Here is a 14,598-nt window from a genome sequence, read left to right as displayed (position 1 = left end):
ATATTCAAGTATTGACTTCAAGACTCTAAGGAGTAATAGCAGATGGAGAACAATTCCTTCAGCACATACCTTCCTCCTGCAAAAAACATTAGTTGCAGTAAGAGTTCAGGTACTAAGAAACACAGAAAGGTACCTGGCCTTAAGGCAGAATCTATACCTTGCAGGTTTTCCATGTGTTTATTCATGCAAATACGTTTCATCTTGAATGTAAGATATTTGGGAGAGTATAAACATCATTGGCATTCCATTTATTTCTCAAGAATCCTTGCCCATTCCACATAGTGACTGAGAAACACATTCCTTTTGAGGAGGCATCAATTTTGAGACTAGAGTTTATTTATCAAGAATTTCGGCAGGGTGTGGTGGTTTACACCTGTAATCTCAACACTTTGGCAGCTGGGGTAGGAGAATCACTTGAGACCAGGAATTTGAGACCAGCCTGGGCAACAAAAGGAGACCCCCATCTTCACAAAAAAATTACAAAAAAAAAAAAAAGTGTTAGCTGGGCATGATGGCATATGCCTGTAGTTGCAGCTGCTCAGCAGGCTGAGGTGAGAGGATCTCTTGAGCCTAGGAGGTTGAGGCTATAATGAGCCATGATCGTGCCACTGCACTCCAGCTTGGCTGACAGTGAGACCCTGTCTCAAACAAACAAACAAACAAATAAATAAATAAATAGGGAGTTTTTCTTCTTGAATTCTTATTAGAAACATCTGATTAAGAAACAAAGAAGGAATTACTTGTCAAATTAGGGCAACATTTTTCCTATTCTGCTTCTAGGTCCTTATCTCTACTTTGTGTGTCAAAATTACCCCAGAGCTTTAAAAATGTGTGTACCCAGGCGCTATGCCCAGGGATTCCGATTATTATATCCAAGTCATGGGAAGCTGTAGTTTTTGGAGAAAAAATAAATAAAACTTCAGTGTTTTGCAGGCAGAGCTGAGAACTATTATAAGAATCTTATCCAAGAGTTTAAGGAGGTGAAATGTGACTATCACCGTTTACTTGAATTCCCTTGTAAGAGTGTTCTCTCTGAACCTTACGCCTACTCAGTAGACCACAGCCACTTGCCTTCTTTCTAAGCTGCTCCTCGAGTTTCCTTTTCCCTGTATTTTCCTTCCTGCATCAGAGATCTTTTTGTGTTCTGAAAAGAACCCACTCCAGAATCCTGGCCTAATGCTCATTTTAGAGCTCTACTTAGACTTGTACCAGCAAGCTATGTCAGGTCTAATGGTAGCAAAGGAAGAAGAAAAGACACATAAATAGATGCTGTTTGACCCCCTTTGTCCACCATTTTTGATCTTCAGATTCAGCTTCTATTATTTGTAACTTGAACAGTGTTGGGAGGCTCACCATGTCTAGGATTTCCTCTAGATATTGATAAATGTGAATGCAATCTTACCTGCACTAAACAACTGCCACATGCATGCTGGCTCCGTCTATATCTTCTCCCTAAGATGTGGTATGAGGAAATCCAGGGAACAAAATAAGGAAGAGAAAATCTAGAGATACCTGCTCTTCTGCCAGGAATACTAGCCACCAATGTAGGATTCATTGTATGATCATTGTGGTGTGTTTCAGCTTGGACTTGCTCAAAAGCAGATTTGGAGACATGGATTTGAGAGCAAATAGTTTCTTAGGGAGGCAAAGGAGGTTAAGGGAGTGGGTAAAAGAAAGAGGGAAAGGAAGGCAGCCCAAATGGAATGCGTGATGTAGCCAGTTACCAAGTTGGACCATTGGGACTGACCAAATAAAATGGTCAGACTTTCTGGGCTGCACTCCGTTTCACTGTGTTAAACATAAAAACTTCTAATAGTCATGAAAAATGACAGAATTAAATTAATTCCGATTCTATTTCTTCATATTTATAATCACCGTGCTATCATTGTTAATTTATAATCTAATGTTTACATTTTTTTAAAAAAGATGTAATACCACTGGGCTTAAATGCATGAACTGTGCCCTTAGTGAGCTCAAAGTATTTGGAACTGTTATGAACTTACTAATGACACAAAAACTTGTTGCTGAATTTGTGTGTATCTGGAGCTCATGTGGTGTCTGTTATAAGATAAGCAATAAAAATCTGTGAATTTAATATACACTAAATCTTAATAGTAACCACATTAATTGTTTAAAATATAGACTAACAAAATATTTTTTAGGGAGTAGTCCTTTATCACTGATGTTATTTAGAGTTTCCAGATCATAGTGCTGGTAGAAAGTAGATTGCCTAGGCCATTTAGTTCATTTAATGATTGTTTTCTAAATTCTCTTTAAATATACCCCTCCATTGTCTGCATTCAGAGAAGACCGCAATCAATGCCCCACCTTTAGACCTCTACTGTCTCCTACACTTATCCCTGCCCCTCTAATAGTGCTTCAAAAACACTGCTCTGCTTTCTTTCAGAGCCAGATACGAGAAAGCTAGTGTTAAGATTGGATTATATTTTCAGGGAACCAGGTTTGAAGGGCAATTCTGGTCTGAAGCAGCCAGGCTGCAGGGTGGGAAAATGTTTCCCGTGCATCCAAATAATAGTTCTAAGTGTTTTTCTTGTTTTTCCCCTTTAGAAACATATTATATACATAAAATAGGGTCTGTAGCATTAAGTATAGAAATGTGTATCTATGAGGGGAAAGCCAATGATCTTTCAAAACATGTTTTTCAATCTTAGAAAATGCATTCTGAATTCTAAACAAATGACCCCAGTCAAATTTTGGGAATGCGACTTCCATTAGACACTGTCAGTGGTATAGGACAGCAGAATGGACTAGAAGTGATAAGACTTAAATTTTGCCCCCAGATATGCAGAGAACATTTCTATAGACCTGGGCAAGCCAGTTGTCCTCTCTGGGCTTTTGTATATATATGTCTCTCTATCTCTCTTTCTCTTTCTCTTTCTCTGTTGCTAATGGAGTTAAGAAGCCATATTGGCATTTTTAAGGATCAAATATTATGTCATGATTATTAGTATGACCACAGCTGCTGCTGGCATTATTTGGGGATCAATTATGTTCTTTCATTTGCTTTCCCTTTGTATTTTTCACTAGTGTGTAATTGTTTGGAGTTGTAATTAATTGATATGTATTCCGTAAGATTGGAATACAGGATTTGAACAGAGGCATTCCTACTTCGATTTTTTTTTTTTAATTTGGAAAGGGAAGTACCTCTTTTGAGCTAACTAGTGGTGTTTACAACACAGTCTAAGAATTTTTTAAACACCTTAAGAGGATATAGTCTTTTAAAGAGATTTGGAAGCCCTTCCCTCGACTTGTATGCTACAGATACAAATATTACAAAAGATGTTTTTCTTTTTCTCTAAAAAAATTTCCCCCCACAAAAAAAAATTCCCCCAAATATCCTAGTAGGTAGTGCTTTGCTTAGCTAATTTTGATGGTTTTCTCTTTATAATTTGAAAGAAAAAAAGAAGAAAACCTTTGAGTTAAAGCTCATTACTAATTTGGGCAGATTTTTCTGGTAATGACTTGAAGTAGTAACATTGGATAATTTTTGCTAAACACATTCTAGTTTTTGTTTCATATCTCTAGACAGAGCTTATTCTATCCCCTTACCAAGTTTCAATATGAAGAAAAGATAGTTATCAAATGACAGACTTTACTAAATTTTAAAATGCTTAGAGAGTTCTAAACTTTTGCCTTAACAAAAGCAACAATGTAAAAAAGAAGGATGAGAAGATTGATTAAAATTTATTGAGCAGACCGAAGTGTCAAGAATAATCCTTAAAACAATAAATGCATTTAATACAACATTTCAATAAAGCAGATAATTTCCTTTTTAAAAATAAATGAGGACATTGAAGCACAAAGAAACCTAAGTTCACACAGCTAATGGAGGCAAAATCTGTCCCACACAATTCTAGAGCCTGAGCTCATAACTTTCTTTTTACAAATGAAAAAAAATAGTTGTATTTGTTTATCAATCTGTTTTGATGTCTAATACCCCAGTTAATTTTCCTTGACTATCTACTATGAGAAAGACCTAGTCATTGTCTTCAAGAAGTCCATGTCTAATTGTGACTCTGTATTCAGAAGTGAAATACATACTTGTTTCATGTGAAAAGCTCATTTAAGCCATTCAGCTGTGGTCAGTGTTCATGACCTTATTGCTATTAAGGCCCAAAGATTGTTTGCCACTTCTATTCAACATCTTCTAGGGTAATGATAAGGCTTCCCTTTAATTGAAAATAAAGATAGAGACTCATCTATCACAATTCTTCTGTTGTAACTTCTTTAAACTTTCTACAAATGATTAAGAAAACAGCCTCTTAACTCCCTGTGCTCCACACGGCCATACAGGGCATATTTGAATATTAGAGTTGTACTATCTAAAATGACAGCCACTAGCCTTAGGTGGCTATTTAAATTGAAATTAATTGCCAGTCCCATTTCTCTGTTGCAGTGCCCTCATCTCAAGTGGTTAAGAGCTACACATGGCTAGTGGCTACCATATTAGCCATACATTTGTATAGATATAGAATCTTTTTATCGTCACAGAAGTTTCTATGTACTAGAGCTATAATTCATAAATAATATGTTTGGGGGATTGTGATAGTAAATGATTTGAGGCATATTACCTAATAAAACAATTTTTACATCACTGTGAGCATTTAGGGTTTACTAATTTCACATTTGGTGACTTCTCACTGATTAAAAACCAGAATGAGTGACTTCAGAAATGTGTCAAGATGCATTTTCTGGCTGTGTTGTTTTATATGACTATTCTTGTTAAATGAGGTTTCATGTGCAAAACAGTGAAATGTTCAACCTGTGTCATTTTTCCCATCTATGCCTCATATAAAATCACTGATATTTAAAACATTTCTGAAAGTATACATGTGAAAATCTGTTACTACTGAGGACTTGGAGCTTAAAGTTGATAGGTGGGCAGGCTTTTGCTTTTTACTTTATGTACTTCTGTGCTCTTTGAATTTTCTGCCAAGAACATCTGTTGCTTTCATTAACAAAATAAAAAATAAATAAAACTAGTTTACACAAAAAGCAAACAAGAGCACTGCTTTTATAAATAAGACAGCATTATATTGCATTTATACTATGGAAGTGTGATTAATTTGTCCATTTACTAATTGTTGCACGTTAATAAGTTTAAGACCTTTCGCTAGGCTTTCTTGGGGGAATGGATATAGAAGCAATGTGGTGTTTTCCATGGCCTTAAGGAAGGGCTTCATTTTTAAGGAGAAGAAATGGGTGCATATAAAGATTTTTCAGTGTGTGTCTGGAGAAGCATGGGAGAGACTTAGTGTTTTCTCTAGTCACACTTTCAGGGCGTTATGGATAAAGAAAGCTTTCTGGATGTCGACGATATTTCTCTTCACAGGCTGGAATTTCAAGGCTTGCTGCTATATTGATTTCACACATTTGTCTCCACTATCAGATAAGCCATGTGTTCCGCCCATTGGGTCCCACAGCCTGCAGAGCTCTTCCCTGGGTTTCCTTTGGTCACAGGGTCCATTGTGTGACTTGTCTCCTACCCCATAATGACTTCAGAACTTTCCCTCCAGGGCCATTTCTGAAAAAAAGGCATGTTTATTTTTTTCTCTGTTTTAGACTTCTTGTGTTCTTTGTCTCTATTTTCACCTTTCCAAATTGGACTTTGGATATATTACTGGTAAATTAGCAAATTACTTTCAACCGTGGAACTAATAGAAATGATAGAATTTTTTTTTTTCCCTCATTTGGGGCAATATTTGGTCACCTGATACCTAGATGCCATTCCAGGTGCTTAATGTTTTTTGATATTCTAATAATGTAAACCAAAGCTTTCTTCTCTAGGAAAAAATTAACATGGAAAATCCATACTATATAGGAGGTCAACATAATAAAAGGTTAACTTGATATTTAGAGATTTATAAAGAACACATGGAGGTGTTTGATGCTAATTACACATTCTAGGTATGTAGATTTGAGAGCGTTTTCCTTCTTTAGGACACACCAGAGTTATAATACTATTATACCAAATATCATAAATAAACACCTTAGCAAAAAAACAAACAAACAAACAAAAAAACACCTTTGCATTTTGCTGTTTGTATGGAGACTGACCATGACCACTTTACTGCCTATTTATAAGCTGAATCATTGAGCTTGTCAATATGGTGGTAACTAAATTATTGCTGGCAATTGTATGAGTTTGTTAAAAATCTAGTCAGATGCTATTAAATAGTATTTAATGAGCCTTCTGAAAAACTAAACTTAAAGGTATTCAAATTTATTTTAGAGAGGGGCAAAATTTTTAGACTATGCCAACTAGATTTCCCTATAAAGTAAACTCCTCTGAAACTTTCCTTGTAATTTTTAGAAAATAATTTGGCAGTTTGAATCGAGAGACTTAAAAATAGTTATATTCTTTGTCCCTATAATACCACTTATGAAAAGCTATCCCAAGGAAACAATCAAAAATGTGATAAAAGATTTAATGAGTAGGATGCTCATTACAACATAATTATATAGGGAAATAAAAGGAAATAATACAAATGTCTAATATTAGATAATGGTTAAATATATCATCTCTGTGTATTACAAGTCTATGCTGTCATTAAAAATCATGTGCATTTCTAAAAGTATATATATAATTTCACAGGAGTTTTATGCAAAGCCACTTTAGCTAATTTATCCCAACTTTTTAAAATGCACATGTACAAATAGAATATAAAAGACTGGTACATGATAACTATTATTAATATTTTGATATACCTCTAGTTGGTGGAATTAGGGGCTTTTTTTCTTAATTTGTTTTTAAAATTTTTCTTATGACCTAATAAATTATTTCTAATGTGTGACTTATTTAATTTTTTAGTCATTTGCCAGTTTTCCTGTTTACCTATCTTTTCTTTATGCCAGTACCAAACTTGAAAGTCAGCTAAAATGAGGAATTATGAGAATGATGGGAAACAAAAGGGAAGGCTAGTCCCTTGCCCCCATAGTAACTTGATTTTTACAGATAAAAGCATAATATGTATCTTTCCCCCAAATACTCCAAAATAAACAATTAAGCAGAAAGCTATATATATATACACACACACACACACACATATATATATATGATTTCTTGGAGCCTTATGCTGTGCTGAATTTAGACTGTGGTCGAGGTATGATTTCACCTTTCAGAAATCATGAAGCTTTAAGTGAAGGTATTCGTCAGTGCCAGCCTTTTAGAAGTGGTAAGGGAAAAATAGTCCACTTAGCTCCTTGCAGAGTCTCTCCTCAGAGGAAAGAGCGTAGTACAGAAGTAGACTTGTGACTGCCTAGCTGGGCCATCACAAAAGAAGGGACAGCCTTGCAAGATGTTTACATGATGTTGAAGCCAGAGGAGACCACCAGCCAGACAGCGCCACATCCTTGCAAAGTGTCACCGTTTGTGGCGCTCTGCTCAGTAAAAAGAGCATTATGAGAAAAAGCAGGGGGTGGGGGCGGGGATGGACGGAGAATGGTAGACTCAAATTCCAAGTTTAGAAAAGACAGTATTAACAAAATTGAAAATTAAAGATTTGTGTGTAACTGAATTCAGGTGGCTTAGAAATTGTTAGTGGATTTCTTCTTTTTTTTAAAATTATTTATTATTATTATTATACTTTAAGTTCTAGGGTACACGTGCATAACGTGCAGGTTTGTTACATATGTATACTTGTGCCATGTTGGTGTGCTGTACCCATCAACTCGTCAGCACCCATCAACTCGTCATTTACATCAGGTATAACTCCCAGTGCAATCCCTCCCCGCTCCCCCCTCCCCATGATAGGCCCCCGTGTGTGATGTTCACCTTCCCGAGTCCAAGTGATCTCATTGTTCAGTTCCCACCTATGAGTGAGAACAGGAACTTAGCTAGAAATTTACTTTCTTCCTGCCAAGGACATCCAGTAATGCTTCTTTGTGACCACAAGCTAGTAACTTAAGTCTTTCTGAGTCTCAGTTTATTATCTCCTAAATGGGGATAATAATAGCACCTAACTCATAGGATAGCTGTGAGTAGGTAAAAAATTTAGCACAGTATCTGAAACGTATTACAGATTTAATACAAAGGGGTTCTTCTAATATTAATTATGTTTATATTATTGCACATTTTATCTCATAAATGTAAATGCTTTATAATTAAGAATATATTTTACTAAATTTTAGCTGTATTTTGCTACCCTTACTGCCTACTGAAGCTTTAAGATCTTATAAAACTATCTAATAGTTATTCAATTATGACTGACAATATGTTACTAAATGTATAAGGTTACACTGTATAACAGTTCTACTCCATTTAATAGTGAGTAGTAACCCTAGAGTCAAAGCTACTAGCTGAAGTTCCCTTCCCCAATGTTGCCATAATCATATGTATACCTGTGTGTGTGTGCATGTGCATGTGTGTGTAAGTGTATGTTTATAACATATGGGTATATTTAATTGTCCTATCTTTTCTAGCTTCTATGAAGAGACTATGCTTAAATAATAATTCTAACAACCCAATGACTCTGAAAAGATGGGTGTTTCTAAAATGTTCACATATGTCCCATTTCTATTCTTCCTCTAGAAACATGACATAGATGGGTCTTAGCTTGCCAAAGATATTCTGAGAAGCACCATATTTTCTGAATCTTTGCCTGCTATTGCTGAGCCATACTATTGGGGCCAAATCTCTTAAATTTTCCATTATCTCCTGAACACTTAATACTCAGTGCTGAGACAAGTCACCTATGCCTGGCTTTTCTCCTTCCCAATCAACATAAATGACTTAAATATTATTGAATAAGTTAAAATAGTATTTGGACCCATTCAGCTTACCACCTATGAAACACCAGCTACCAATCACAGACGATATTAACCAAAAGTGAATCTGGAATGCCTCAAGAAAATCAGGATGACAGTCAATCTCCTACTAACTTCTTAGGCATTCCTAAACTAAACTAGCCCTACTAACGTTTCTCAGTGTCACTGAAGAAGCTGCATAGAAAAAAAAAAAAAAGGTATAAAATCGTCTGTTCGGATAAAGAAGTTTTCATAATCATCTACGTATTTTGTTTCTTGCTCCCTAGGACTTCTTTTTCTCTTTGCCCTCCTCCCACTTATGTCATCTTCAGCTCCCACTTATGTCATTTGCAGCTGCAGTGGAAAGCATTTGTGCTCACTATACTGCAAAGGAGGTGACCGAAAATAAGCTCCCGTGAAGCATCACAGTCATTACATGGGAGCAGTTCTCTGGCTCCACATTTCAATTCCTCCAATCTTCCTGCGAGAGATTGACTTTTTCCTTTCTCTAATGTGTTGAAATATGGACATTTTAATAAGAATGGATAAGAATATGGATATTTAAAATAGGCCATCTAGGTTGTAAGAATGACTACTTTTTGTATTGGACTCAGTAAAAAGTAATCATTTTGAAGAGGGAAACATGTGGCTAGAAACCTGTTTAATTTATTTATTGTCCCTTACTTAATATAATGTCATCTGCAGTGACCTCGAGTGTCCTTCACAACATGTTTTCCTCATTAATACTTAGTGTCTTGGAAGCTGGTCTGTAACTCAGAAGTTGAGAATCATTTCTTAATGGTTGCAGAATGTACAGTCTAATACATACAAGTAGTCAGGGGAAACTACTACCAAATATTTCTAAAATCAGAATGGCAGAAAGAACACAAACGATTATAAAAGAAAATGTCACAGAAAAAACACATGACCAAGTGAGAAAAAAAATGAAGAATACTTATCAACTCTAAGAAAAAAGAAATTTTGAGCAAAATTCTGAGAGAAAACTGCCATTATGAACAGTATGTAACTACAGTGATCTCAAGAAAACAAAACACAAATGTTGTTAACGGTTGACAATTAGAGCTACATGAATGATGTGTGAAGGCCTGAAGATGTTATTTGTTTATTAAAAAGAAGCAGTTATCCATCGTGTATATGCTTGGGTTACGAGTTCATCCCTCATCTTCTTGGTCATTTGTTTATATAGCCCACCAGTGTGGGCTTTACTATTCTAAAATGGATTTGTTTTTCAGAGTCATTAAGATCTTTATACTATTACTCTCTCTCTCTGAACCTAAAATACATAGCCAAGAAAGCTTGTTTGTATTCTGTTTAGAAAGTGGGTATTTAATTAGTGCCACTTCTATAAACACACCATATTTAAACTGATTACGCTTGTTACACATCACCTCCAGCTATACCTTTAGCAACTAAATGACTCTTCCTCGTCAGGTATCATTTATGTCTTGTTAGTATCAGGAGGAAATGAAATGACATCACACCCATTTAATTTCCCCTCAGGACTCTAAAGTTTCGTTACTATACTAATGGCACTTGTTTGTAATGTGGAACATTAGAAAAAATGAATAATTTAATAACATTATGTAAAGTGATGAAGGCACATTGTTACAGTCTGCTGTATCATGTATATACTTCTGCCCATAATGCCAGGAAAAGCTGCACTAAAATGAGGCATCAAATTTTGTTATTGTACTGTTTCTTAAAAGTATATACTAGCTAAGATTTTTTTTCCTCCCACCCTTCTTTCCTCCCTCCTTTCCTTCCTTCCTTTCAATATTCCTGACAGGTACTAAGCACAAAACCATGCTGGAAGCCCGGAATGGAAGTGGCACTATCAAAGCCTTTCCTAGGGCAGGAGTGAAAGGCAAAGGACCTGTTAATAAAGGAAATACAGGCCTCCAAAATAAAACATTTCACTGTGAAATCTGTGATGTGCACGTCAACTCGGAAACACAACTTAAACAGGTAAGCAGCAAGTATTCTAGGAGTGAAAACCAACAAGGGACAGCCTTATAAGCAGGATGTGTGTGCTTCCTTCATTTTTATTTCTGTCTTTCTGTCCCATCCACCCATCTATTCATCCATCCCTCCATCTGCCCATCTGTTAACCCACTTATCTTACCTTCACTGTTCTGATTTATTTATGCTTATTTTAGTTGCTTGAGGAAATACTAAAATGTAATAGATTCTAGAGCCTTTCAGAAATTGTTGGCAGTGAGTTTTTACTATTCTTGTATATGAAGAGTGGGTGGAGAAGGGATATCAGATCTTTTCTCTACCAGATTTTCCACTCAAAAGTGTTGATTTTCTTTAAAGGTCAATTTGCAGTACTCCATTTTTATTTGTTTAGATATTTACATGCTGCAACTAATTTTATACTGAGCTATTCTTTTATTTTATGTGTTTTATTATATGGTGTTGTACTGTATGTTTAGATCTTGCAGCCACCTGCAAAAGGGATGACTAATCATGTTGTATTCATTTTTACTATGAATAGCCTCCCAAAGCGATCATTTATACATTGCCAACTGAAGGTCCAGCCCTCATGTTGTGTTTTGTTTTATACATATGTACAATATTTTATGCACCTTAGTTATTTATCTTTAGAATTTAAGGGTTTGACATTTGACTGTACAAATGTGAGGATAAACATTAGTATGGAAATAAATTCATTCGTTCCTGGGCATCTTTGTTTATTTGCATGTAAAATTCCTTTAGACATTCCTTTCCTTTGTAAATGCTTTTCAAAAAAAAAAAAAAAAAAAAGACGGAAAAAGAGATGTGCGCAGTGATAAGAAGAAAAGCTAGGAAATAAAAAAAAAGACACTACTATTTGTTTAAAAATATACTAAAATAGGCCGGGGACAGTCGTTCACGCCTGTACTCCCAGCACTTTGGGAGGCTGAGGCAGGTGGATCAAGAAGTTAAGAGTTCAAGACCAGCCTTGCCAAGATGGTGAAACCCCATCTCTACTAAAAATGCAAAGAATTAGCCATGCATGGTGGTGGGCACCTGTAATCTCAGCTACTTGGGAGGCTGAGGCAGAGAATTGCTTGAACCCGGGAGGCAGAAGTTGCAGTGAGCTGAGATCGTGCAACTGCACTCCAGCCTGGATGGCAGAGCGAGATTCTGTCTCAAAAAAACTATATATATATATATATATATGTATATATATATTATATGGGTAGCATAAAATATATATATCCTCAAGGCATCAGAATCTCAGGACAAAAGTGCATGATCTTTTATTGTTGTCTCTCTGAAACTTGCATGAAATAATGAATATCTTTCCCCAGGTTAAAGCAATATTTGTGACAGGTTTTTGGAGATGACTTTTTTAAAGCTGTCATTTTAAATTACTTTTAATAGCACATTAGCAGTAGAAGGCACAAAGACAGAGCTGCTGGGAAGCCCCCGAAACCTAAATACAGTCCTTACAACAAACTACAGAAGACAGCACATCCACTGGGGGTGAGTGTCATTTGGCAAGAGTCCAGCCTTTATTCCCGAATGGAATTATTGGTTTCTTGATTTGTTCTGGCACTTTGCCACCTTTAACCGCAGCCCAGTACCTTTTACCTTTTTGAGTTGAGCTCAGGTTTGTCATAGATCATAGGGAAAAGAGAAAAACCAAACTCTTTTGAGTCAAGTAAGTAATCCCATGAAATCTGGTCTTGATATAAGTTAGTACTTTTGGAAAGAAGGTCAGGAAGAAACAAATTCATGTATATCTTTTTTAATATGTTTAAGAGACAAAGTATTGGTATTGTTGGTATCCTCAACAATTTTGGATTTTGAATAACAGTCTCAAAGTGTAGCTTATTTTATTTAATTATTCATTCAAGGACATTGCATAAAAACCCAGGAAATACTTTGTAGGTATTTCCTCTCCCATGACTGCAAATAAGCTTTTTATATTAGTAAGTATACTATTATAATGTCCTGACCTGGATATTTTGGTAGGACTTTAGAGGAAACCTGTGTGAAACATCTTGACGTTGTAGATGAATATTGATGAATGTGTATATTATTTTGTTTTGTTAGTTTGTTTCTGATTGAAGTGACCGTAGCTTTCATCGGAGAGACTCAGAGCTCAATGAAAAGTTAAAAACAACTGATGTATAATTTAAGTTAAATTGTGCATTTTGAAACATTTATTCAAAATAGATCTTATTACTATTTGATGCTATTATGTGCTGCTGACACATGAAAACATAACTAAAGGAAAACTGCGATTATCTATTATGAGACCCCAGTACAAGCTGTCCTGTTAGTTTAGTAGCATTGCCCATTTTGTTCAAATGAACAAATAACTTCAAATGAAGTTATTTAATTTTGTATCCTAAAACTTTACTGAAGTTGTTTATGAGCTTAAGGATCTTTTGGGCCAAGACTATAGATTTTTCTAGATATAGGATCATTTTGTCTGCAAACAGGGATAGTTTGACTTCCTCTCTTCCTATCTGGATGCTGTTTATGTTCTTCTCTTGCCCGACTGTCCTGGCCAGGGCTTGCAATACTGTGTTGAATAGGAGTGGTGAGAGAGGATACCTTGTATTGTGCCGATTTTCAAGGGTAATGCTTCCAGCTTTTGCCCATATGGTATGATGTTGGCTGTGGGTTTGTCATACATGGCTCTTATTATTTTGAGATATGTTTCTTCAGTACCTAGTTTATTGAGAGTTTTATCATGAAGCGGTGTTGAATTGTATTGAAAGCCTTTTCTGCATCCATTAAGATAATCATGTGTTTTTGTCTTTAGTTCTGTTTACGTGATGAATCACATTTATTGATTTGCATATGTTGAACCAACCTCTCATCCCAGAGAAGAAGCCTAATTGATCGTGGTGGATAAGCTTTTTGATGTGCTGCTAGATTTGGTTTGCCAGTATTTTGTTGAGTTTTGCATCGATGTTTATCAAGGATATTGGCCTGAAGTTTTCTTTTTTGTTGTGTCTCTGCCAGATTTTGGTATCAGGATGATGCTGGCCTCATAGAATGAGTTAGGGAGAAGTTCCTTCTCAATTTGGAGGGATGAAATAATCCGTACAACAAACCATGACACAAGTTTACCTATATAACAAACCTGTATATGTACCCTTGAACTTAAAATAAAAGTTTAAAAAAGTGAAGTTACTTTACTTTTCTGTAAAGACACAATTTTAGCTGGATTGGGAGGCGAAGAATTCTGCACAGTGCCTCAGCACCACTAGTCATAACCCTGAATGCTATCTCTGTCCAGCATAGATGCAGCTTTTGACAATCAAGTGAATGGTTCTTAAATAAACAGAGTAGTCAGAATTGTGTTGCTATTAGTATTTAAACCCTTCTTCTTCACTATCACTATGTTACTGACTCCACAAATGGGAACATTCTCTCAGTGAGAACAGGTATTTTGTGATGTTACTAGCCAGAGAATGAACTGGCTTTGTAGAGAAGGATTGAGAAAATGTGGTTACCATTTGCACAAAGAAAAAGTGGAACGTGTCAAAATTTAGCAGAGAAAAGGAATTTTTGGTTGCTTTTAAAATTTCTCTATTGAAAGTGGAATTTTATTGTTTTTATTTATTTTGAATAGTGCTTCATACAATTGGAAACAACATTCTCTGTGTAACCCAGGTTACACACTTGGATAGTCCAATGGCATTTGACAGCATTAAAAATCTCTTTAGAAATGTATGCTCTTTAATAGTTAATGTATGTGTAAAGGGTGATACAAATATTCTATATTTTCTCATGATGAATCCTTTCCTCTGAAAGCATAATTTTCAACAAACATAAAATAAAATAAGGTTGCTGAGTACTTTTCTG

At 35.6% G+C, this 14,598-nt stretch overlaps 1 protein-coding gene across 6 annotated transcripts in view; it reads left to right on the top strand.

Annotated features, from left to right (window-relative positions):
- Positions 1-14,598, top strand: part of ZNF385D (zinc finger protein 385D) — a 963,288-nt gene that overhangs the window by 946,265 nt on the left and 2,425 nt on the right. For all 6 annotated transcript variants that reach the window (XM_017955941.3, XM_017955943.3, XM_021933870.2 and 3 more), the window contains 2 exons: positions 10,574-10,752; positions 12,157-12,258. In XM_017955941.3, the coding sequence (XP_017811430.1) occupies positions 10,574-10,752; positions 12,157-12,258 (281 nt within the window). The remainder of the gene's footprint in view (positions 1-10,573; positions 10,753-12,156; positions 12,259-14,598) is intronic.

Source organism: Papio anubis, chromosome 2 (assembly GCF_008728515.1).
Source record: "Papio anubis isolate 15944 chromosome 2, Panubis1.0, whole genome shotgun sequence".
Taxonomy (NCBI): domain Eukaryota; kingdom Metazoa; phylum Chordata; class Mammalia; order Primates; family Cercopithecidae; genus Papio; species Papio anubis.
This window is presented reverse-complemented; position numbering and strand designations above follow the sequence as displayed.